General features: G+C 42.8%; 1 protein-coding gene across 1 annotated transcript in view; it reads right to left on the reverse strand.

Annotated features, from left to right (window-relative positions):
- Positions 1-27467, reverse strand: part of CSMD1 (CUB and Sushi multiple domains 1) — a gene marked incomplete at its 5' end in the record, with an annotated part of 688146 nt that overhangs the window by 16744 nt on the left and 643935 nt on the right. The window contains 11 exons of the mRNA XM_047855978.1: positions 1011-1055; positions 2347-2526; positions 5142-5253; positions 8158-8231; positions 9958-10131; positions 10420-10593; positions 12950-13129; positions 14213-14389; positions 21825-22007; positions 22958-23131; positions 25559-25747. Coding sequence (XP_047711934.1) covers positions 1011-1055; positions 2347-2526; positions 5142-5253; positions 8158-8231; positions 9958-10131; positions 10420-10593; positions 12950-13129; positions 14213-14389; positions 21825-22007; positions 22958-23131; positions 25559-25747 — 1662 coding nt within the window. The remainder of the gene's footprint in view (positions 1-1010; positions 1056-2346; positions 2527-5141; positions 5254-8157; positions 8232-9957; positions 10132-10419; positions 10594-12949; positions 13130-14212; positions 14390-21824; positions 22008-22957; positions 23132-25558; positions 25748-27467) is intronic.

Genomic DNA, 27467 nt, shown 5'->3' on the forward strand with positions numbered 1-27467 from the left:
ATCACAGCAACAGATTGTGTTTCCTTTCACTGAGGACGATGTTGTCTGGATAAAGACTATTGATTTCCGTATTCGGTTTGTAAATAACATTTGAATAGCGATTTTAAGAAGGAGTTTTTACGCTTCATGGCGTACGGTGGAAAAATTCCTTTCATCGTGTCGGGACGTTGGCCCGGCTGAGACTGCGGTGTTTTAACACAGCGTTGTGACTCAACGGGAGCGTTACACATACGGTTTCCGCATCTGATGTCAGGACAGACCTTCCTGTCTAAAAGATCGGTGTTCAGAGTCGAATAAGGAAACTACTAGGGAAATGACCTTATCTATGTACGCAAGTTTTCTATATCTGTTAAAAAAAAAAAGGTTGACTTACATTGTAAGTTGGGGACACAACGCATGATGAAAAGAGTCTCTAACTTTATAACACAGAGGATTTGGAGCAGTAAGCATGTCGCTTAGGAAACAGGACTGCATCTTTCGATTTTCCGTGTGATGCATCTAGCAAGGCACCACATACAACAAAAAGCAATAATTAACACGTTGGGAGGCAGAGGATGCCTGGATTATGGAGATACGGGGGGAAAATGGAGCTCTACATCCGATCGGCTCAAGGAAACAGCTGACGTTGTCCCAATGCCTCATTCACATCAGCTTCCGGTTTAGAGGAAAGAATCGCAACCCTCTTTATAAGGCTCTCCATTATATCACATCCTATGATCAACAGTTCGAGTCCGTTTCTGCCCACACAATGCCCGAGGCACCTTTTAATGAAACCGTGTGTGATCGTGCCGCAGGTTCTCGTCTTAAGTAAAGTGTTGTCATTCCGTTAACAAACCACCGTCAGGAAAGAAAGAAATGTGCGTGGGCTCGGCGCGCTAGGTGGCTGGATCGCTAACCCGCTCATGGTCTAGTGGAGTCGGAAGTTTGCGTGTTAAAATCTGTTTCCCTGTACAGAGTAGAGAACAAATCGCTTATGTGGTTGAGATCTAGGACTGTTCTGGAATACAAACCTGGAGTTTTAGTAACTGTCTCATTAACTTCTCCCACTCCTTTACCTACAAGTAAAAAGACAAATTATCATTTTCAAAAACATTTATTTTTGAATAAGTTTGAAAAAATGTCAAATTGAGGCAATTTTCCTTTCTCCAGATTGCTTGAAGGTACAAAATAGGAATGTCTTCTACATATCCATTTAAACCCCTACATTCACAGCAGAGTATCCTTTGTGTTTGTCAAAAAAAAAAAAAATGGAGCTTAATGGTGAAAACCAGTGCAGCTGTGACAGGTGCATGTCTGTGTGGTGTGCTACAACAGAGAGCCTTGCAAACGAGGGTGGTTGATATCCATTTTCTCGATCCTATTTGGGATATGCTAGCCGCCAGTGAAAGGTGGCATACAGAACAACTAAGATTTCATAGCCCCTCTTGACTTTCCAAGTCCTCACCCAAGTCAACGGAAGTGCAAATTGACAGATATTGAATAACACCAAATTGTTTCCCTTGCAGGACGTTTACTTTCGTCTATCACGTTGGCTTTAACTCAAAATCTCTTAGCATTTATAGGTCTGCATCAAACTACAAATTACGTTTTTAAAGTTCGCATTCTTCTGCATCTGATGGAGAAGGGCGAGGGAGACAAGAATTCCTCATTTGGAAATATAAATAGGCTTCCAGAGAGTAAAACTAAAGTCACAGATTTTATCACACTCCATATTTAGTGTTTATGCCATGTAGTATTTGATGCGTGTGTGATCTGTGTTTGGTGGGGAATCTCAAGTTCAGCTGTCATCAGATCTGACCCTGTCTTAGGGCTCTCATTTGTAAGTACACAAATACGTGGGTAACTGATGCATCACCTTCGTGCCAATTGCTTTTGTAATTTGAGCCAATGTAAAGAATACACAGATGTATATCCCGCCACCAAACAGCCTGTGGTCTTAAAAATAACGGCTTCGTTTACATATCCACCAATCCTGGGTGATATTTGCCCATTTTCATCAAAAAAAAAATACATTTTCCAAAAATATGGTTTGTATTATTGGCCTTTTAGCGCATGATGTTTTTCTTGAACCAGACAGCTTTTCTCTGTGGTTTCAAGTGTGAATAGCAAATAGTAAAACCTACATGTCTACTTCGACTATGCCTCCGTTGTACCAAACACTTACTACGCACACGTTCACACACACAGCTCACCACATGAAGCACAGATTCAGCTGGGGTGACCGACATCACTTCCATGATGCTGTTTACTTATGGATCTTACGACGGAAGCTAGCCCGATGGGCAGTTGATGCTCCTGCTAGGGGCTCGGCAGGGAGGGGCGTTCACTCCCTCTTCAGCGACTTACTTTTACAGACAGGCGATTTTCCCGTCCACCTCATATCTGCTTTACACGTCCTGTGCTCAGACCCGGCCGCGAGGAAGAACCCCGGATGGCAGGTGTACACCAAGGTGTAACCGAAGGTGGGGAGGTCTATCGCTCTCACGTCTGCGTGGGCTGGCGTTTCTGGCTGTCTGCAGGCGTGGGCTGAAACGGCACGCGTTCTGTTAGGAAGCACTGGCACTTTGCGTAAGATAGAGTTAGAGTCTAAAGAAATCAGGAACTGCGGCAAAATTTGGAAGTGGCTGCAAAGTCACGTTGCAACTTAAAATTGAGAGTATGGTATCTTGAAATATCCCCAATATTCCCTGAAACTTTTAACATCATGAAAACTTGGGATTTGCCAGCTCTCCCTACCTATCCTTCCCTCCCTGCCCCCTCCTCTCTCTACTCTCCCTGTCTGCATATAAGTGTGTGTAATTAATTACGTGTAGAAATTTAGAATATAAATCAGAGCGCTGAAATAAATAGATCACTTCTGATATACTATTAAGATAAATGATATGTCACATTTCCTTAAAAGACCATCCCTATAAGCTAAACACACACAGATCGGCACAGGTACAGAAATACACTTTTTTTAAAAATTTATATTTCATTTTAATTTTTTTAAGTTTATTTATTTATTTTGAGAGGGAGAGAAAGAGACTGACAAGATGGGTGGAGAGAGGCAGAAAGAGAGGGAGCGAGAGAGAATCCCAAGCAGGCTCCGCAAGGACTGTGCAGAGCCCAATGCGGGGCTTGAACCCACAAACCGTTGAGATCAGGGTCTGAGGTAAAGTCAAGAGTTGAATGCTTAACCAACTGAGCCACCCAGGCACCCCTTCAATTTTTATTTTAAAGAGACTGAGAGAGAAAGAGAGAGAGAGAGAAAGAGAGAGTGCACATGTGCAAGAGAGGGAGGAGCAAAGGGAGAGAGAGAATCCCAAGCAGGTTCCACACTGTTTATGGACCCCTACTCAGGGCTCGATCCCACAACCCTGGGATCACGACCTGAGCCCAAATCAAGAGTTGGATGCTCAACCAACTGAGCCACCCAGCCTGCCCCACAAAAAAGAAATATGCCTTGATTTTTGTCTGATGGCAGCTAACCAGGCTGTTATTGAGTTAATTCAATAATTTTGGTAAAAATTTGATTTATGTTTAGAAAGCTGAGTGCAATGTTATAGATTCTTACTTCTCTTAAAATGTAATTTAGGAGTAAGTAAGATTGCAATGTTTAAATCTCAAGTAACTTCTTACGTATGTCTCAAGAAATGGACTTCGTTGCCGATGATTATAAAACAAGTTGACAACATTAAAATTATGAATGCAACTGTAAGTATCATACTATTTTCTGCTTCAGCAAACTTTCAACACACGAATACCTGATATTAGCAAGCTCCAAGATCCACAGACACAAACACACACGTGTTTGTATATGTACATATACACAGACATACAAGTCTATATGCAAATATATATACACATATATATGCATATCTGTGCACACATAATATCCACATATATCATTTGACTAGAGTATTAGAGATGATAGCTTTGAATTAAATATACATCTGATAATACTGATAAATACACAAAAATCACATTTTATACACCATTAAAAGAATTTTTCATGATATTCTACTTTTTTTGATTTTCTTTTTTTTTTTAATTTTTTTTTCAACGTTTTTATTTATTTTTGGGACAGAGAGAGACACAGCATGAATGGGGGAGGGGCAGAGAGAGAGGGAGACACAGAATCGGAAACAGGCTCCAGGCTCCGAGCCATCAGCCCAGAGCCTGAAGCCGGGCTCGAACTCACGGACCGCGAGATCATGATCTGGCTGAAGTCGGACGCTTAACCGACTGCGCCACCCAGGCGCCCCTGATTTTCTTATTTAACACAGTAAGATTAAAATTTTTTATTTCATTAAGCTGATAGAGGGTGAAATACTGACTTATGAATCGTTCCCACAATATCTTTTCTATTTCTCATGATTAAGTCACAAAATAAAATTTTATCCTACATAACAATTTGAATGATAAACTCATATGGACTTCAAAAATAACGTTTAAGGGGCGCCTGGGTGGCTCAGTCGGTTGAGCGTCCGACTCTTGATTTGGGCTCAGGTCATGATCCCAGGGTTGTGGGATCAAGACCCATTTCAGGCTCCACACTGAGCTTGGAGCCTGCTTGAGATTCTCTCTCTCTCTCTCTCTCTCTCTCTCTCTCTCCCCCCCCCCGCTCGCTCTTTCTCTAAAATAAAAAAATAACATTTAAGATATTTCTATTAATATCATGACATATTTCATGATCCATTTTACCCTCTCTTTAATAATCTGATGTAAACATTCTAGAAGAATAATAGCATGGATAAGAAAGTTTCCTTTCTGTGAGTGTTCCCGATGTCATTCACTTGTGTTTGGTTTAGGGCATGTTCTCAGGCCTTAGCGTGCCCCAGTATCACCTGCAGAGCTGGGTGATGATAGCGTGCTGTCCCTCCCTTTTGCTCCCACTGGGGTTCCAGCCCCTGAGCTTCTGATTCCCAAAGTCTGGGGCCACAGCTTGAGAATTTTAATCACTACCCAACTCCCAGGTGACGCTGATGCTGCTGGTTCTAGGGAATCAAACTCTGAGAAATTCTGGTCTAGGGAATTAGAAATGATCAAACAAACAAAAATCAGGCAATTCCTCATTATTTCCCTTGAGGGCAAATGCCTCCCAGAGGTTCGAGAACACATAGGCTGTGGCTGGCTGCGGTGGAAGAAATCACACTTACGTATACATTCTGTCTGTATTCCACTCCAAGTTAAATTTGCCAGGCAAGTCCGAGTCGTAGAACCTTGGATGTGGTAACCTTTTCTGCACCTGAAAAACACGGTGCTTCCAACCTAGAGAGGAAATCCAACATGGGCTTCAGAGGCGGAGCGGACGTGCGAGATATAACGTCATCACGCCGGAAAGCTCATTCCAGGGTAAGATACGCGAGTGACATCTCTCTTCCATGTCAGGCCATTGTTTGAGCCAGCATGGACGTTTCAACTGCCTGTTATGGCTGAGTTGCTCAATGCACGAGGTGAGGATACAGGCAGGTACAGAGAACTGTGGTCATTTAAGAGGGAGTTTACTTGGGTGACGAAAGAACGCTTTTTCTCTTTCCTTTTGGCCCTCCGTGTCTTCAGATTGTAATAATTTTTTTCCCCTTTTCCATTATTTCCTGCTATCCCTATTTAAAGTGTTGGCTTTACCCAATTGCTTTTGTTGACACTGCTGGGGATTGGCCAGCTCCTGCTCTGTCGTAGAATCTCTCGAAACTCAGTCTATCCTCCTGAAGCAGCAGATACTTGGACTCTTTATTGCCACCCGCATGCCTGAAGTATCTTCCCAATAGACCTTCACAACCTCCCCTACCCCCCCCCTTAGTTGTTGATATCTTGCTAACTTTCACTTCTGCACATTCTTTCCTGACCTTCCAAGGATGCATCACATGCTTCTTACTGCAATGTCCTAGAAGCACCTGTATGTTTATCTACCTTCCCCAACTTAACTGGAAATGCCTTGAAGGGAAGGTACCCAGTGGTCTGTAGACATGTTTTTTGAGGATCATTGATGGTCATGTGTTGAAGGGAATCAATGATCTCTCCTGGTCACCAATCACTTATATCCAGGACATGCAGGTTGGGGAGAACAGAAAACAGCAGAGAAGTACGCTCACAGAAAGGTGGTCTACACCTGGAAGGCAGCTTTGCGCACCCTGTGGTTCGGAATGGGACCAAGTGGGTTCCTAAGGCATGAATTATGAAGCCATGTAAGTGCACAGGTGAAGAGTGCACCCTGATTCTTGCTCAGAGGATTCAAACCAGGTCCTTAATTCCTCTACATGTGTCTTCCCATCTGGGTCAGTCCCTATCTCCCTCATTGGGATTTTGGGGAGAAGAACTATGAGTAAAACATGGGGCAATATTTGCTGCACTGAATAGTGATGAAGCGTGTCAGAAAAAAATAAAAAATAAACAAGCTGTTCCTTACCAGTGGCACCTGAAAGTAGAGATTGGAATTTATACAGAAAAAAAAATCAAATTTACCTAAACTGCAAAGGAATAACGGATTGAGATGCAGAGATGGGTAAAGAGTAATCCATCACCTATCAGGAATACCCTCCATCGAATTTCCTTGTCAGGATGTCACGGACCCAAATCGGACCTCCTGGCAAATACGCGACATTATTTACTAGCAAGAAGCAAAGAGAGAGCCTCTATCAGGTACTGGTCGGAGGAAAAGACAGTGTCCTTCTCAATAGAGTATCTTTTAGCAGAAGATGCCTGGCCAGTCCAGATTGACCACTGTAAATTAACCTGGTGTTTATGAATTGACGGGACGTGGCCCACTGGAGACTGGAGGGCGGCATTTAAATTGCGTAATGAACACAGCAAGACAAGGGATGTTCTAAAACCGAAGCGGCTCACTCTGCGTGAGCATGTTGCAGAACGCAGTGCTGAAGAAAACAAAACTCTGTTATATTCACAACTTAATGTGTCCTGATGAAAACAAAAGAAGAAACAAGAAACATTTTGGGATGATTCCTCTGACAGGGTTAGCCATCTCCTTAAAGGATGGCATCTGTGTCTTTAAAGTATTAGCAAATCTTGCTTTTGGATCCAACCTATCATTCTTGTTAGTGTAACTTGATTTTGTCATCAGAGGAGTGAGAAATGTATCCATTCCTATTAGTTTCTTAAGATAGATCCCAGGGATAGGATGACGAGTGTAGTCACTGAATGTGGACTTCACGTGGGCTCTTTGAGGGCAGATAAGGAACCCGTGGGGAGTCAGTGAGAGCATTACTCAGTATAGTCTTTGCAGGCCTTGCCGTATATGTGGCATGACATTTCTACATGCCAGTAAGCATTTCCCTGAGGATTGGGCCATATTTGACACCTAACATAAAATACGCCAGATTGTGCCTCATAGGTACCTACGACAAGTTCCTCTGGGGGGTGTAGGAATGCCATCAGGAAGTAGCCAAGGTGTGTTAGAGCCAACCAAGAAAGAATATGTTAGGTTTCAGGAAAGCCTCAGTGAAGTGGCTGAAGACAAAAGGCTTTTTATTCTAAATTAGTGGGCTCTCTAACTTGAATGCACTACACATGTTTAACTGTGGCTTTCAAAGCCATCTCATCATCGAGCTGTGAAGTCACTTGATCACTTAAGATGGTGGAAACATTTTATTTCAAGGTTCATTACCTCCCAGTTTTGGTTATTCCTCTAATACTACCTAACGTGTTAATGTACTTTTTATTTAAAAAGTCAAACGAACGTCAAACGTGATATCAAGTATGCAAATAGTTCATACACAGAGGTGGCATGGAAAAGAAATATCACAAAGTAAGCCTACTAGCTGAGGAGGCTGAATGCGTTTTCTTCTGTCTTTGTCTCTAAAATCTAGTATTATTTGCCCATGATGCATTGGGTCACTGAACAGGGTATTGTCACGTGTAGCTATTCAGTGACCACCAGTCACTCTGGAGAACTGCCACGACAGTTCAGCGAACAAAAAAACATCACGTCATGCAAACTTTCACGTAGAAATCAATATGACAATTGCTACTGTGTGAATTAAGATGCATCCAGCTATCCCAATTTTGACAGTTAAAATATCACGTGGGCATCCTCTCCGAATCAATGTATCTCCGCAAATATACGATGAATCAGGGTACGTGAAGCCATGCGCACATGTTCGAGTGTCACTTGCATTTTATATTACAGAGAAACAGGGTGAAATAAAAATGGAATACCTCATATCCTCTGGAGCTATTCTGTATTCCAAAGTGTGGAGTGCCGGGGTCTGGGCAGCTGTTATGAGCTGGATCTGAAATGCACATAAAAACAAAACAAAACAAAGAGCACCAGATATGGTTACTCTAGGGACTCTAACATTTTTACTCGAAGGTCACAAAAATTTAAGAAAACTGGGAGGGTCTGGGTGGCTCCGTTGGTTAAGTGCCTGACTCTGGATTTCAGGTCAGGTCATGATCTCACGGTCTCAAGATTGAGCACTGCATAGGGCTCTGCTCTGAGCCCGGAGTCTGCTTGGGATCCTCTCTCCTTCTCTCTCCACCCCACCCCTGCTCATTCCCTCCCTCTCCCTCCCTCCCCCCCCCTTCTCTCTCTCTAAAAATAGACAAAGTATAAAAAATTGAGAAAATTATATTTTGGCAGATATGTAAGATGTTTTGCATTAAAGTTAAAAATCAAAGTAAATTGCTATTTTCATCTTCTTTTCAGACTTCTTTAGGTATTCCTCTTTAGTCCTTTATCAGATTCTAAATTGCTCTGTGTATTATTTTCTGTATCAGAATGAACACTCTTTTCCATGTTCTGGTCAGACATAGTATACTGGTTGGTCCACTAATATGCTGTCTTCAATAATTATTATGATCCCTCGGTTCTTAAGGAGTTCACTAGTGGTCATCTCTTTCAGTCATCCATTATGTGATTGCAAATTTCTTGAGTTAATTTTCCTCGAGACTTCAAAATGGGAAATATATTTAGTGCTTCAAAGTTGAGGCATATGGTAGACCAAAAGTGACATTTCTCTCCCCAAAAGTGTAGGACTTGAGCAATGAGGAGCATGTAGCTTTATTATTTGCTGCTCTCTAGATGCTCGTATGAAAAAAATCACCTAACTTACAAAAAAAATTGTTTTCGAGAGAAACTAACCTATTGGAAGGAAGAAAACCATTTCTTAGTATAGAGAGAGGAACCGTGTAGCAACGGTTTAAACGAAATAGCAGTAAACATGTCTATTAATAAAAACAAAAAAGGCAGTGCTTCAAGGAAATTATTCCTGAAGCTCTTTGTGTTTCAGTAGGAATCAGTCAATTTCTTAGAAACCATGACTATAGATCATTAATTGTTTACTACAAAGATGCAGAACATCTACTCCTTGGCTCGGTACAGCTGGTGACAAAATTAACCCACCAACCAACATGAATCTGCAGCCATGAGGTATGAAGAAAATTGCTCTTAACAGAAATAAAGGGTAATGTTTCTCTGCCACTAAGAGTTTGACTTTTGACAAACACAGCTTGTATCTGGATCCTTTCTAGGAGACAGAAATGCAACATAAAAAGGCAGGGCTTAAACCGTATGGAAAGCGTCTTCTGACTTGTAAGTCTCGTTGCCATACTCCAAGGTCACCAGAACGTCGAGCCCGACTCCTTCCACCACTGCTGGTGTGGGTGGGTCAGTAGGGACTGGCCGGTGACGACAGACTGGCACCGAGGGGACGATGCCCACACGACAGCCAGGCCGTCTTCCCGGCGATGGTGGCTTTGGAGAAGGGCAACGACAGTGTCTTCAACAAAGCTGTCTTTCCCTGAAAGAATGCTCCTGCCGCTTGAGGGGCAGACAGGGAAACGAGACCTAAATTCAAGTCCAAAGTTGATCTGTAGGATTTAATCGGAGTAGCCGATGAGGGCTTGCCCAACGAACCATCTGTGGGCAGAGGATCTGTGAAGCCACCAACGATCCCATTTTAGCGTGCAGGTCCCCACCCCCGAACACCCTCGGGGTGGTCTTGCCAACGTTCCTACCGATGCAGGTGGGCTGGGTGCCGCTCCACGTGCCGTCGGCCTGGCAGGTTCTTCTCGAGGACCCCACCAGTATGAAGGGAGGTTTGCACTGGAAGAAGACTTCAGATTTATAGGTGAAGCTTTTGCCACTGAGCCGCCCCTCCGCGGGGGTGCCGGGGTCTCCGCAGAACACAGCTGTTGGAGACAACAAGGCAGTCAGCCAACAATAGGAGCCGCCGCATCGGGTCAGCCCACTCGGGTCGTGTAACTAGTGTCTGCAAAATCTTTGGGGACAACTATTAAACTGGGAAATGACCGAGGGGCAGAATGCGCATTTGAGCGGGGAGGTCTCAAGCGTGAACGTTTGCATATGGTAGCATGGCTATAGAGGACACGTCGCTGTTCTCCTCACACCGGGAGCTGAGGGTGCTCCTCATGTCCAGTGCCACGTGACCCAGGAACAAGCATTACTGGGGGACTTACGCAGGCACTGGGGCACCTCCCCTTTCCACACCCCACGGCCTTCGCAGGAGAGGATGGCGGAGTGAGAGGGCTGGAAGCCGTCCACGCAGCTGTAACTGATGCTGGACCCCCAGTGGAAATCTGCTCCCTCCACCTTCCCGTGCTGTACTTGAGGAGGCTGGCCACACGTGACAGCTGTTGCAAAGAACAGACGAGACTGAACATCCGGAGCATCCGCCACGACCCTAACACTCACAGGATGCACGTTTTAATTCTACCCGGATCACAAAGGACATCTACATAGGGTTGTTTTCTTTTAATACGAGAATTATTGAGGAAGACAGCACATTGAGATAATAAAACTTTTCTCCAATATTTCTTCATTAATTTAGATCAAGTACATAAGAGCACGGCAAAGTCACAACATATCACACGGTGGAAGAAAGCAGGATTGAACATGACATTCTCAATACGTACAAGGCCAAGAAGGGAAGAAATACTCGTATTCAATGTATGTCTTTTCATGATGGTTCTCAACAACAAATCAAATCTGCGCTCGCTTATATGACATGAGTACAGACTTCTGGATTTATATATATATAGTTGGCAAGCTCTGTGTTTTTTTAACACATAAAGATATAATATGTGAAAGACATAGGCTGTGGATCCATTTGCCAAATAATTAAAAACCAAGCACTTGCATGGTTGAGAAGATTCTGGGGAACACCACCGCCCAGTGTATTATATCAGCCATGAGCTGACGGTGGGGCTCCCGAGCAGGGATGCAGTTCTCACAGATGATGAGTGGTTGGCGTGGCCCCAGGTAGCCCCCTTAGAGCCTAGCCATTACCCTGAAGTGCAGGGGGCTGGGGACTGCGATCGACAAATCTTCTTGGAAGATCCAAGAGCTTTCTGGATTTTTCACCCTGGAGGAGGCTTGCCAATGACAGAAGGCAGCAAGAGAAGGGACCCAGGTGTATACTCTCACCTGCATTTTCTTCTGCGTGCTCACACTCAGGCATTCTCACGTCGGAAGACACAGTCACACATGCACAGTCAGCAGTTGGAAATGAGCCTCTCTGTTATCTCTCATCTATTCAGTTTTCTCAACCAATATTTCTTGAGAGTCCACATGTGAGGGGGTAGGGGGGACACGTGCTCTAGACAGGGGATATCAAGTGAGAAGTCCCCTAGGAGGGAACAGTAATGAGCGACGTGGTTTCACAGAATCACGTGAGGAGGTGACTAGCCCCAGACAGGTTCAGAGGGAGAGAGTGGTCTCTTCTGGAAGGGCCTGGTTGCCCACGGAGTTCTTTCCAACTGCACTGGCTGTTCAAAAGAGGAGCAAAAGTCTACAAAAGCATGTGACATCACAGAGACCAGTGCAATTATTGGTCGCTGTCATGAGCACGTCACGTGACTAGATGGCTCCTGACACTAGTCTGTGACTTTCAGTAAACGTTTATCCAGCGCCTGCAACAGACACAGCATTAATGATGGCTGGCGGAAGACAGGAGCCTCTGCGATCCTTACGCACCGGTAGGAGGGAAAACGTGGCCCACCAACAGGCCCACGTCGGAAGGGAGAGGGAGCCAGGTGGTTGAGCACCCAGCTCTCATGGAGGCCTCACACTGAGCTCTGTCCACGCAAGCCCCAAAACCCATCTGCCTCTCAGAGCCCACTGAAGATGAACGCTTCCTCACTAGCAGTTGCCAGGGTCCAACTCACAACTCCCCCAGAACTGTCCAGGTTCCTAGTCCAACAAAGAACCAGGCACTGCATTTTTTGTTTGGGGCCAGCCACGCTCAAGCCCCACTTGTCTCCCTGTGCCCCTCCTGCCCCACTCTGGCCCGGCTGATAAGGAAGCTGGCACGTGCTCTCTCCACTGCCGGCAGAGGAGCCCTAACCATGCAGATCGCTGTCTTTGGACAACTGTCTCCAGCACCACTGTTTTCTCACTGTCAAAGCCCAGCCCTCAGCTACATCGTTCAAGTCACATCCACTGGTGTCTCCCTGACCTTCTCTCCCTGCAAAGTCCAACCCCCAAGTCATAAACCTTTTCTACCACCTCTATATTTGTAGGGCATCTTCAGACTCAGTGTCCGAATCCCACAGAACATCATGGTACCAACACGGTCTGCCATTATTTGATGATTGGCTTCTCTCTCTAAGTGGAGTTTAAAGTCCTATAATTATTCTTCCCCATCATACCTGTCTTAAGCCTTAATAAATCTGGGGTTAACAATGTTTACCGAGAGAGAGGACATCACCGGGATTCAAAATACAGACTTAAAGGTTGTACCCCATCATTTGAGAGCTGATGTCTCCCAATCTTGGTTTGTACACTGAGCCATTTACTAACTCAGCTAGTCTGTTTTCCCATCTGTAAAGCTGAGATTAATGTATTAAGAAAATGGCAGTGATTTTATTTGCAAATGAGTCACAAGAATTCCTAGCACATAGAGGACATCATAAATGCTTGCAAACGCAGTGAAATGGAATTCAACAAACGCTTCTGTGTCAGCAAGACCAGAAAGGTAATGACACAGACCTTTGCAGGTGGGTTTGCTGTTATTCCATGTACTGTCTTTGGTACAACGGATGGTGGATGATGTGACAGGTTCCAGGAGATAGCCAGGGTCACACTGATAGCTTACAGTCTTATTGAAGGTGAAATCCGTCCCAAACTGGATGCCATTGGCCAGTGTACCTGGGTCCCCACAGCTTATAACTAACGAGCAGAAGACAAAAAGCATTAGAAAGGTAAAAACAAAAACAAAAACAAACATTAAATGAACTCATTATGGTTTCTGTTCATGTTACTCCCCTTATGCTGATATTCAAAATGATTAAGCAGTGGGGCGCTTGGGTGGCTCAGTCAGTTAAGTGTCTGACTCTTGGTCTCGGCTCAGGTCATGATCTCATGGTTCGTGGGTTTGAGCCCCACTTCGGGCTCTGTGCCGACAGCGCAGAACCTGCTTGGGATATGCTGTCTCTCCCTCTCTCTCTCTCCTCTCTGCCCCTCCCATGCTCACTCTCTTTTTCTCAAAATAAATAAAAAATTAAACTTAATGAAAACAAACCAAATTGATTCAGTAGTAAATTGTTACAGCAGTACTGTCCTCTGTTTGCTGTTTGCTGACTGGTTGTCGGGACACTGTGTTTGGAATCGCTTGTTGCTATTCGATCCTGGTTGGCTGTGGGGATGCCGGCTGCCATTTTGTCCAGTCCTTAATTATGTACCGTGTGTACTCTCATCACAAAGTTAAGGACAGAGACAAAGGCTGCGATCAGAGAATAAACACTTTTCTTACTTCTCTGCAAACGAGATGTTCTACAGAGAGGACAAACCTTGACTTTTGTTGGCCCCAATTTTCCAACGTCCAACCCACTGGCCAATGAAAATAGCTTTGGGGGCGCCTGTGTGGCTCGGTTGGTTAAATGTCTGACTTTGGCTCAGGTCATGATCTCACGGTTTGTTAGTTCAAGCCCCACTTCAGTCTCACTGTTGACAGCACAGAGCCTGCTTTAGATTCTCTGTCCCCCTCTCTGCCCTCCCCCTGCTTACACGCGTGTAATCTCTCTCTCCCCCCCTCAAAAATAAGTAGACGTTAAAAAGAAGAAAATATTTTCAACCATATAAATAAGAAGGTGAAGAAAGATCTAAAACTGTCTAATAAATAGAGCCATCATATATATGTAGACCTTGTTTTTGCCATGTGTTAAAAAAATCAATAAAGTATTTAACAAATAAACAAATTTTTCTCGGTCAAGTCGGTGACGTCCTTCGGCCCACATGACAGCTGTTACTAACTTGTACAGTCGGGGGCTGTGCCGGTCCAGGTCCCGTTGGCTGTGCAGTGCCGGATCATTAACCCCGAGGTCTTGTAGCCTTCCCAACAGGCGTAGATGACCGAGCTGGAGAACAGGACGCCGTCACTGCTGACAATCATGCCGTTGGTGGGCGTGCCAGGATTCCCACAGGACACGGCTGTGAGCGACAGTAACACATAAACACAGTGAGCTCCTACCAAAATGATCAATACAAGAGACCAGAGGTTGTCAGTGTCGTAGAGGACACATTTCTTTTTAAGAAAATAGGACCTATTGCTATGAAGATGTTGAACATATATCTTACATTATGATTTGTACCGTTATTTTATCGATGAATTACAAATGTGAAAATTGTCTTTTCATAGTATTCTTCCTAAAGTACTTCAAAACAAATTAAAAGATGAATTAAAGCACTGAAAATTCCAAGACTTGCTTCTTTGGGATTTCACATGTTTATAATAAAAAAACATTTTTTTTAAAAAGGATTTTTTTTAAAGGATCTATCTGATACCAGCAACTCAGAAGTCACGCCCTTCACGTAATAACCGATTTTTTAGAAATCCGGTCAAATCAGGGTCATATTTCACATCTGTAGAATTCATTTTGGAAAATAAGTGATGCCTGAGGAGTATGAGTGAGTACTTAAACTGTCTTGTAAAATGGTCTCCTCATTGTTACCCCATCCAACGGTGGCTGTTTTAAGTGGCCCTGGACAGGCTGCACTCTGTTCCTCTCTAGATGATCCCAATGCCCGTGCAGCCATTAAGATGCCTCCTAACAATGGCAATAATGAAAGGCTGGGCGACAGTTCTACGCCCGGTGTACCCCCCTCGCACATTTCTTAGCCCAGAAAGCTCAGGGGCTTCTGGGTGTGTATCATGTGATGGTTTTAACCCTTAATAGGCTTTTCTTGACTTTTGTACTCACGTTTATTTATCACAAAGATTGTGTTTTTTTCTCCTTAGCACTCCCACATGATGCACAGCAGGTAGACATAGAAAGAATATGACCTTTCGTTGGACGCTCACAGCAGAATGTATCCTGAGACCATTTCTGAGAATGGCTGGAATGTTTACAAATGCTCCTTGCTATTTAGTTGTGCCACTTTCAAATCTAGCATTCAGAACAAAGATAGACTCTTTCTAAAAATGTGGATGAAAACAGGGGCACCTGGGTGGCTCAGTCGGTTAAGCATGGGACGTTTGATTTCAGCTCAGGTCATGATCTCACGGTCCATGAGACTGAGCCACACACTTGACTCTGTGCTGACAGTACAGAGCCTGCTCGGGATTCTCTCTTCCTCTCTCTGCCTTTCCCCTGCTTACACTCTCTCTCAAAGATACACGTATATACTAAAAAAACAAAAAAACAAAAAAACAAAAAAAAAAACAGAAGAAAACAAACTGACTACAAAACTTACATAGTATAGAAGAGACACTGTAATGGACGTGAAGGGAATCGCCGATCATATCGTGCTGAGAAACATGCTGACCCTGAGGTTGGACTTGATCGTGTCTGACAACTACAAAGCATGCATGCTGGTGCTTCTCTGTGCCCATGACAGACATGAGTCCACCACAACCCTCTTCCCTAATGGATCTGGTGTGAACTTACAGTCTTTCCTAGCACGGATCTTTCAGCATTTTTCTGGCTGTCATTTGAAATGAGATCTATTTGCCAATAGTGAAGCAGATGATATTTAACATTGAACATCTGAAGCCCAAAAGTCTTGTGATGGCTATACTATCAATCAAAATGTCATGTTGACAAAAGCCCAGAGGCTGGACTCTTCGAGACAATTACTCATTCATTCAACACATGTTGATCCATCATTGAATATGTGACATTTGTTGTTTGAGGTACCAATGAAAAGCCCGACAGAGAAGAGACTTGTATTGATCCAATTCGTAATTTAGCAAACCAACCAGACAACCATGTTCTTACATTTTATTCTAACCATAACTACGATTAAAATGTGTAGCAATTTTCAAATGTCACCTGAGAAAGATAATACTAAAATGGGATGCAAGACACAGGTGAACATATTCGAGCTTAATTTACAGACAGATATGTTGTTAGGGTAAGAATACCCATCATGATAATGATAATGACATCCTATGTTCAGAAAGTCCCTGAAACAGGGGTTCCTGGGTGTTTAGTCATTTAAGAGTCTGACTCACGATGTCAGCTCAGGTTATGATCTTGCAGTCCATGAGTTCGAGCCCCATGTCAGGCTCTGGGCTGACAACACAGAGCCTACTTGGGATTCTCTCTCTGTCTGCCCCTCTCCCCCTTCATGCTCTGTCTGTCTCTACAATAAAATAATAAATAAAATAAAATAAAATTTTAGAAAGTCCCTCAAATAATTGTATCCTGCAAAATCAAATTCACGGTTAACTTTTTTTTTTTCCCTGACAAGGACAGTTTCACTGATGGTTATGCCCATGAAAATGAAAAAGAAAAATGAAGATTGGAAGTTAGCCTTAATATGTCTGTGTTTGCATTAATGCCTCCATGACATAGGAGGACCTCCAATGAGGAAAAACAAGAGATGACATTTACAGTCACAGAAGGGAAACAATATATTCTATAAGTAATAAGTTAAAAAAATTTAAATACATCTTTTCTTTTCAGTTACACGTGGTTAATGTGACCCTTTTGGTAAAAGATCATTTTCTTTTACTCGATTTGTAATAAAAGAGCCTTACACTCACTCCAGAAACCGTGTATTGTCTACAGATGCTGGGACTGTTCAGGCAGCACTCTGCATTAGGGACATGGCTGCTAAATCGAGTTAAATAGTGTGGATTTGAATCTTTGCTCATACAACTTAAGTACACATGAGCCATCAAATCAAGTTATTGACATGCAGCGTCCTCACTGCAGAATGGGTATAATAAGGGTAGTTACTCTCACTTTTCATAAGATTAAACAGAATGCATGCAAAATGCCTAGAAGGCAATCTGACATCTTAGTAGCAGTAGAGGTAGACGGGGTGGCTGATGCTGTTGTTACCTTCATTATAAACATTGTGCTAGCTTGTCCATTACCTGGAAGAAAGGTAGGCTTTATCATCAGCTCCTGGGAAAGAGGATTCAGAGTTGCCTAAGGCAACTAAAACCAATGAGGCCGTTATATCTAAGCAACTTCTTACGATACATCCATTTGAAAAGTTTAGTCGATGAGTCTATGATTACAAGCCTGGATGGCTAGCAAAGAAAACATGATCTGAAATGATGGAAATACATTACAAATGTAAGTTCTTTGACACTTAAGAGTTTTCAAAAATATTTTTATTTTGTGTTTCATAAACTCTTCTCTTTTTTTTACCATTTATTGAAATGCCCCATCAGGCTCTAATGCCTTTAAGAGATTCAGAGAAGGTAGTTCATCAGGTGATAGATGGTCTCACCGGATTGAATACAGTCATGGCCAACACTGGCGGAAATGCCAAAGTCACTGGTAACGCCCTTTTCTGTAGAGAATAATATGTTCCCCAAAGGTTTGGCTCTATGATAACAAGTGAGAAAAAATAGCCACAGATTGCCCAAAAAGATTTAAACATGTGTGTTTGTGGGGGTGTAGGATTAGCCATACGTTCCTACTCACCATTTGTTATTATTGTGAGTGTGAATTTTACTCTTACTCACTCAACTTCCCATGGTTTCTGAACACCGCGGTTCTGAGGTAGTCAGTTTTGTAGGGCACAGCATATTTGGGCACTTTTGCCACATTGAAACATTTCAACTTCTTTCTGTACACAGATTTTAATAGCCAAGTTTCTAAGGATTTTGTAAGAAACACTTGACTTTCTAACTTTAGATAAACCAAATGCTATTCTAAAAATACTTTGCATGGTCTGACTTAGGTACATTTTGAAGTAAAATCCAATTAAGCTCTCCTAATCAAATCAATAAATTCATTTATGATTTGCTTGAATAGAACCCATGGTGTTATATCACAGCACCAAAGTGAGATTCCTATGGAAAAATATCACTCACTCTTAACTGTTTTAAATTTTTTCACCTTTTAATGTGCAAAACTAAAGTACTTATGATAAACCTGACATAGAATATACAGTCCCAAGTGAATGAGCATTCTTTTTTTTTTTTTTTTTTGTAATGTTTATTTATTTCCGAGAGAGAGAGAGATAGAACACAAGCAGGGGAGGGGCAGAGAGAGAGGGAGACACAGAATCTGAAGCGGGCTCCAGGCTCCGAGCTGTCAGCACACAGACCCACACGGGGCTCAAACTCATGAACCTTGAGATCATGACCTGAGCTGAAGTCAGACACTTAACTGAGTGAGCCACCCAGGTGCCCTGTGAGTGACCATTTTTAAGAGAATATGAAGGCATCTAAGTCAGGTTTGTTCTGCTTTTGGGAGCTGTATTTTCCCAACATATTTGGTTAACTTTTATCCAATAATTTGTCAACCATTTTTCTGCCCCACTCTTTCTCTGTCCTTCTAGAACTTCAATTACAAGTATGTTAAACTGCTTGATATTATCCCATAGGAAATTATTAGGCTGTTGTTGTTGTTTTCTCTTTTTCCTTTGTTTTCAGATTGGATCCTTTTCAGTGAACTATCTTCATGGTAACTGACCCTTCTGCCATTTTTAATCTGCAAAGCTTATGTAGCAAAGTTTTTATATCAGATACTATAGTTTTCAATCCAGACAATCCCAGAGTCTCCATCAGATTGTTTTTTTATTATTTTCATTTCTTATTAAGATTCCATCTGTTTATGATGCTAACATACTTTAAGTCCCTGCAGATACACTTTCTTAACGTTTATTTATTTATTTTTGAAAGAAAAAGAGGGGGTACATGTGTGGATGTGAGCGTGCAGGGGAGGGCAGAGAGAGAAAGAGAGGGAGAATCTCAAGCAGGATCTGCACTGTCAGCACAGAGCCAGATGTGGGGCTTGAACTCACAAACCGTGAGATCATGACCTGAGCCCAAATCAAGTGTTGGACCCTTAACCGACTGAGCCACCCAGGTGCCCCAAGTGCATGAAGATATTTTAAATAGATGCTTTAAGTCCTTATGCATTATTTTCAACATTTGGGTCATCTCAGGATCAGATTCTATTTCTATTTGTTTTTTCTTCGCTTGTTTGATTAGGGGTCATGTCGTTCTGAGTTATGCATATGTAGTTATTTTTTATTTATGCTGGACAATGTGCACAAAATGATGCATGGATTATGACCTTCCTTCCAAATGTGCTGGAGTTTGTTCTGGTGGGCTTTTAAACTAATTGTACACCCTTTGGGTGTTGCCATCAGTTCATTCTTTTTTAGAGGGGATCTATTCAGTCTTAGTCCTACCATGTTTTTGCTCTTAGTTCTAGCACGTTACACTTATTTGAGGGAATGGTACATATTCATAATGCATGGGGCTTTCTGGGCATCTGTGAAATGTCCCAACTGCAAAGTAAGAGCTCTGACTGGCCAGATGTCCAGTGTTTCTCAGTAGGGTATGACTTCTAGTATCATGGGTCCACTCTCAACTCTGCAGCAGAAGGTTGTTGTATCAATGGGTCTCACCTGTTCTCATCTGCCTGACCCTGACCCAAGTCACCCAGTGAACGTCCACCAGACTTATGGGGCTCTCCCATTTTCAGCCAGCCATTCTCAGATTCCATGTTCTATAAGTTCTGTTTCAGTAGCCTAGAACAATTTCTGTTGCATCACCTCACCAAGCCACCATACCACCTGAGTTCCTCTTTCTGACTGTGCAGTAAGAAAAATATACCAGGAGATTATGGGCTCACCTCATGGATTCCTTTTCTCCTATGGAACACAGTCATGCACTGTCTGTTGTTTAATAAGATAAATGTCTCATATATTTTGTTGTTTTATAGTTGTCCCCAGAAAGAAGGCTAGCCTACTGGCATTCAACATGTCATGGAGTAAAGTGGATCTCTTGTTTAATTTTAATAATCTTCAAATATATTCTGGACAGACAATTCCCAGGCGTAGTATAGAGGGAAAAGGTTTAGACGAAGCATAAATGTAGGTTACGGAAGTCATGTACAACTTTGAGGTACCATATTATAGAGTAGAAAATACTCTGGTTTGGGTGAGAAAGACGTGCTGTCATGCAGATTGTAATATTCAAATTCTCCAAGAGAGGGGGAAACTGAGAACATTGTGTCTGAGTAACACTGTGTCTACTAATTTAGAGTCACATACTTTAGTCAATACAGGAAAGTGTCATCCTGTAGCTCACAGTGGCAGGTGGCATCCCACCATTACTATTCAATCATATTTGAGTTAAGTCAACTTCTTTAGGGCCTAATCTTAATATTTACAGTAACTCGATATTTACACTAACTTAATATTATGCTAACTTGATTGTGAGAAGGTGATTTGCAATAAAAAAATACCTTGGGTTATTATATACACATATCTCTTTACCTAGATATAGATGCCTCTAGGATAATCTATTACTCTGATGAGATTATATGCACACATATACATATGCGTACACATATATAAGGTATATATATTCACATATACACGTACATATATAGGATTGCATTTCCTATATGATTTTATGAGATTATAAGTAATAGTCTGATTATATCAATACATATATATTATTTTCTATTATTCTATATAATACATATAACAAATATATTATTCTATATATTAAATGAGACATGAGCAGATACCAGGGAAAACGAAGATGAGAAACGAAAGATGAAGAAAACTTGGTTTCAGAGAAAACGAAGATGAAGAAAACTTGGTTTCTATTTCTGGTACTGATATTGTTTCAGTTTATTCAAGTCGGTCAAATTATATAGCAAGTGTTTCATTCATGTAAAGATGGATATTTAATTTGTGTCCTCATTTTAGACTCAAACATTAAGTAGATGAGAAGTTTGTATGAAAACACTCCTACATTTGGAACATTTAAAGTCTTATCTGTCTGAATTCTAAGTCAGTTACTTTCTGGGCTCTAAACAAACTTGTGACACCACATCCCACCTTGGCTGAAGGCAGGAATCGCCAATACTTGGCATGGTGAGGTATGCATGGTGTTTCTACTGGAATTACCGAGGCATCCGGCCGTGTCCACTTACGCCTCTCAAATACTAACACAGAGAAAATTCTCCCCAAAATATTATGCACAAAATCAGCCAGGTTCTTTCATAATACCTGCTTTGGACAGGGGCCACCAAGAGATTGGAAATAAGATGTGAAGTGAAGACTATCTCGGCCCGCAGAAGTTACGGTCAGGGTCTACACCCTTCTACTCACTGTTCCTTTTCCGGAGCTGTTCATTACCAGCAACCACACAATGCCACCAAATCCCACAGAGATTATTATCAGAAGATCAGAAACCTCTTCTAGGTTATAAACATTCAAAAGGCAAGCATCTGGGTTAGATGACCTGTTGAGCACTCAGAACACCTCCATACACCCAGCCATGAGTTTGGATGATCCCCTTACACAAGTTGGAGGAAAGTAGTGTAGTGACACAAAGGTTCCATCTCTAGGATGTCTGTGGAAATCACTGGCCGTTTTAGAATGAATTACATGGTTCCAAGTGCACAGGTTGACTCTCAGGCTTGACCGTACTCACCTTCACAGACGGGCTGCAGTCCTGACCATGAGCCATTGAGCAAACATGTCCGCTCAGGAGAGCCCCTCAGCTGATAACCCATCTCACAGGAGAAACGGAGAAGGCTCTTGGCCTTGAGTTCATCTCCAAGCCGGGATCCGTGTGCTGGGGTCCCCGGATCCCCACAAAATCCAGGATCATTTCCTATTGAACGCAGACACAAATGGTAATACAGAATACTGTTAGACTTGTTTACCACAGCTGCTAAGTTTAAGGAGAGTGCAAAGTCACTCAAGTGCATTACAGTCACACTGCATTCTGGAGATCTTCTAAGAAAGACTTTCTCGATTGTAGCACAAGTGGAGAACATTAAGAAATTTTCCCATGTGACTAAACAAACTAGCTTATTAAAATGCAGTACGGGGGCGCCTGGGTGGCTTGGTCGGTTAAGCATCTGACTTCAGCTCAGGTCACGATCTCACGGTCCGTGAGTTCGAGCCCCGCGTCGGGCTCTGTGCTGACCGCTCAGAGGCTGGAGCCTGTTTCCGATTCTGTGTCTCGCTCTCTCTCTGCCCCTCCCCTGTTCATGCTCTGTCTCTCTCTGTCTCAAAAATAAATAAACGTTAAAAAAAAATTAAAAAAAATGCAGTACGACAACAGTTTATATTCTCTGGAAGAAGTAAAATCCTGGGAATGATGAACGCAGGGATTGTCCACTGGATGCATCAGTACAGATAATGAAAGGGAAATGGGACTAAGTTGTATTGTGTAAGAACCAATCAAATGAGAGGTTTGGTTCTTCTCAATTATGTCCAGAGCTGCTGACTCACTGACTTTTATTTATTTACTTAAGAATTACTCATGAAAGAATTAAGATGACGTTGTTTTCAAAGGGGGTCGATGGAATTAATTACCGAGACAGGAAAGATGTGGAAGAACTGAAAGGAGGTACGGAGAAGGAATCAAGAATGACCAGGGACAAACTGAGTCCAGGTAGGCAGGCCTCTTGGCCAAGGTGAAAAAGAACTCCCGGGACTCCCACAGGAGGAAATGGGAAGTGACTGGCATTTGAAGGTATCGATGAAGATTGGAGATGACCAGATGGCACACGGGCGTGTCTGTACCATGACACCACATCGTAAGCAGTTCCTCACCTGTACAGTGGGGTAGCGCCCCACTCCAGTGACTATCCTCTTGACACACTCTAGTGCTGTTGCCTACAAGATTCCGGCTCCCTTTGCACGCGTAGTGAACTACGGCACCATATGTAAATAGTTCTCCAGTTAGGATAGCATTGGCAGGAACCCCTGGGTGTCCACATGATATAGCTTAGGAAAAAAAAATTAAAATAAATGATTACATCAGTCCTGTTGAAGTGCTTCTGTTGGTAAGTCTCCCATACAGACACCCATACAAACATCACCTATAAAATGAAAAGAGCCTAAATATACTGGCAAATGCCTGCAGTGCCCCATAAATGGAAAATACCATGTTCCAGATGACAGTCCCCCTCCTAAATATCCATGTATTACTGAACACAAAGAAAGGGTCTGTCAGTGAATCTTGTTTTAGCTTTGTTTTATCTTAAGGTAGTTTTGCTTAAGATAAAAATTTCCATGTAGGCTTTCAAAGAGAAAGTCACTCTACCTACATTTTTTCTCCACCTATCATTAAGTTTATTAAAAAAAAAAATCAGTATTATATTATACAAAATGTTACAAGTTACCTAGATTCCTGAAAACTATTTCCATGTAACTCTACAAGTATATGACTATCACTATGACAATCTTATACTGGCTTCTGGGGAGAAAAGTCTGTTGTATCTGTTTACTCTTCCAGTCTGTGGATCCAGGAAGACCCTTTTAACAATTTTCCTTGGAATAGGTGGTGGTCTAACATGTTGAATTAGTAGTAGTAAGAAATTAGCGATTAACTTTCCCTCAGTATATTCTATACAATAATTTCAGCCTTCCCGTTCATTTCTTTAAAATGATGCCAAGTCAGGCCTATAATCCACTCATAAATTATCCTTAAAGAGGAAAATTCCGGAATCCAGATGAATGTAGGCTAGTGAAGATTTAGCTCTCCTTTTCTGTAAAGTCCCAGCTTCGGATTCACAGTGGACAAATTTTGTGCGGCACGCAACTCTGGCAGGACTCAGGCCACAGACAAATTATTCAAAGCCCACTGATGTAACACCCGAGCGTCACTGCATTTGATCACTGGCAACCCAAAAGTGATATCAACCAGAGAGGTAGATTTAAAAGGCGGAAACACATTAGGCATCCCCTGAGTCACATTCGCCCTTATATCGATACGGTCTTACACTGACATCCATTCATTGGTGAACGAGATTCTATCTAGATGGAGTCCTAAAAGGAAGCTAATTAGGGCTGAATTAGTAAACGGTTGGCAAATGACCAGTTCCAGGTGAAATTAGAAGAGAAAAAAAAGCAGTTGAAACAATAGCAGTAACAAGAGAGATGAAGCTTAGCAGCTGTAGCCCAAGTACAAGCAAATGGCCCCTCGGAGAACCTGTATCCCCAGGCTCATGGTAATTCCGACTGTTAATGACAGCAAGCGGTGGGAGCCAGCCACCCAGGAGGATGAGAGTCACTTACAACCTAGTTCCTGGAGATCTGGAGCACACTGGCATCATTGCAAAAACTAATGGAAGTCTCACATCAACCGGGGAAGATGCAAAAGAAACATTTGGGGAGGCAGAGACAGAAAAACTAATTTCTCTGAAAAATTCCCGTGTGTGAAGGCCTAGAAAACCAGAAAGCAGCCAAAATATGATGAAGATTGTAATCAATTTATAGATGCATTTTTGAGCGTGTGAAGCCGTGCATTTGATTTTGAAAGAAGTCACGCTTTCTCCATAGAAATTCATTCTCTCATTACAATTAGAATTCGAGACGAGTTTCCATGTAGATTGGGAGGGTTGTGAGGGACACTGAATTACAGGAAAAACAATCTCCAGGACGAATTTATTCTAAAAATGTACTAAAAACGCTATAATGCAAGAGGTAAGACAGATTATCACTTTTTTTTTCAGTAAATTCAATTTAAGGTGTAACTGTCATTTCCCACATCCTCTATGCACATAAAGTGAATGCGAAGAAGATGACATTTTGATTTTAAGGACTGTTTTGTTTCCGAATGATTTTTAAAAGGCCACAAAGACCCCTTTTCCTAAACCGTCAGACTGTTTGAAAAAGAGGATGTCTTTAAGCTAATGGACAATATGGTCTATCAAGTTAAAAGAAGGTAAGACTGAAAGCTATTTGGGGAAAATGTATTCTTGTTCATCTACACGGTCTAAAAATACTGATAATGTCGTGAGAGGGGCCACATAATGATGACCTATAATTGTGTCTGCCTAGAAATACTGCCTCCGTTCTTTAGGGCAATATGCTTTCCTCTTACTCATATGGGTCAGGAGGAGGATACGGTCAAGAATCTATCGTCCTTGCTGTAATAAGCAAACACAGACTCAGAATGAGTCCAACCGCTGCCCCAAACACTGGCTCTGCTTCCTTCTGAAGCTGGGGTCAGAATTTGCTTGCGTCCCCTCTCCTTTCGTGACCCTTGAACTTGTCTGAGTTGCATTTTGCGATTTCTGGCCAATCAATAAAGATATCATAATAACTTACACAATCTGTAAAGACTTAATTTTTTTTCTTGTCTCTTTTGTTCTGCTCATGGTCTTACGGGGCTCTGTGGCACAAGAATCCAAGATACCCCTCACTTACTCAAACACTTGGGTAAAGACCGATCCCATAAGCCATTCGCCGTACAGGTTAAGGCAGAAGATCCCAACAAGTAGAATCCCTTCTTGCAATGATACATGACACTCATTCCGTATTCAAAACTCTCAGGGAAATTCTGTTGCCCGTGACGAATGGCGTTTTCCACAAAGCCTGGATCTGAGCAGTTCACCACTAGGGGAAAAAGAAAAAGTTACACATCATTTAGATACACTGATACGCAAAACAGATCTGCAAAGAGGCCCCACTCATCATTTTAGAAAGGCTGGAAGATGACACCATCACAGCTGAGGTTTATCATAAATGTCCTTCCCTTGACAGACTCTACTTACTGCTGGGGGCCAATATGCCTCAAAAACTGTCAAGCAATGTACCTGCTACTACGGCAGTTTTTACAACATGAGACCGATTCCCTGTATTTATTTCCTAATAACAGACTTCTTCAATATAAAGTCTAAAAATGGTTTTCTTGGTTAAGATTTTAGGTCGGGAAAATGTTAAAACAGAACCCGCCGAAATCAGTTTAGTTTAAATATTCTTACTCGCATGTAATGTTTCAGGACAGTCGGTGACACACTAATCCCTCCCCCCCACCCCCTGCCTGCATTAATTAATGCTTCAATATGTGTGCCTAAAGTAATTTCTGCTATATGTGGAATGCAAACAAAAATGACAATTCTTCCATCAACGCTTAATAGAAATGTAAATCAAGCCAGCCTCTGATTTCAGCCTCTTCCCCCTTTAGAAACAGCCCCGCAGCGAAACAGTCCGCTGTGGCACTCAGGACATGCTCTGGTTAATCCGAATGGCACTCTATTAGCCTGAATGCCTGTTGGCATCTGTAAGGGAATTAGCAATGTGCTTTCCCAGGTGCAGAGGAAAAGAAAGAACCCCTGATTATCTCAGGCTTTGACCCACCACACCAGTGAATGACACAGCTGCCGTGAAAGCTGCACGCTCTCCAGCTATTTCTGGCTCAGAAAGGGGCTGTTGAACTAATTCTCAGGCAGGCGGTGCACGTCACGGGTCCCAGGGCCTGGGGGCAGAGCCTTTCCTTATCTGTGCATTTGATTTCCGCTTGGTAGTAAGCAAGGTGGAGGGCAGAATGGACAATTACAAAGACCCCTTTGAGGGCCGTCACATCGTAGTCTATGCTTTTTAGAACAGTCCTGAGTTGAGAGAAGAAAGATTCAAGTTCTCCTGAGCCAAAAAAGCCCCTGTGTATGGAGCACGGCAAACACTGCACGCTAAAATTATAACCGGACCCACTGACATAGCGGGGATTTTACCCGCCTGGAGAAAGTCTAACGTACCAGAAAGACTGATGATTTTTATAACCCGGCGTTTCGAGTTGTGTGTCCAGCCCAGGAGACAGAGACAGTTTGCTAGCGATACACCTTCATAAGCAGCAAAGTGCTTCCCTGGCCGGCATGCCGCAGGCACTCTGTGTTCCCGTTCCTGTCCACGTTCCTCTCGGCAGCCAGTCCGAAACATGGCATCGGGGTCTTCCGTCGTGGACGGAGTGAGCCAGGTCCCGGACGCCTCCGCCAGGACACCCAGCAGATCCCCAGTGCTTCACAGGACTCCGCACGCCCTGGTTGAGCTCCTACTTTTCTCTTCTGTACTTTCGTGTTTTGCCCCGGCTTTCTTCGGTATAGGCCAATCGCGTGGTGGATGAGAAAGAGGAAATGTACAGAGCAACTGTCATGCAGGGTCCAGAGCTCAACCCGAGGACCCAGCTGGAGATGAGAACACGGAGGAGAGGGAGGCCATTGGCAGAGAGGTAGTAATTAGTGATGCTGAGATCCCAACTGCCTCCTTCTCTCTGCAGGCCAAGGGATGGGCTGTTGTCTGAGTTCCTCCGTGGTCAGAGGACGAGGATTTAGATTACTCG

Source organism: Prionailurus viverrinus, chromosome B1 (assembly GCF_022837055.1).
Source record: "Prionailurus viverrinus isolate Anna chromosome B1, UM_Priviv_1.0, whole genome shotgun sequence".
Taxonomy (NCBI): Eukaryota; Metazoa; Chordata; class Mammalia; order Carnivora; family Felidae; genus Prionailurus; species Prionailurus viverrinus.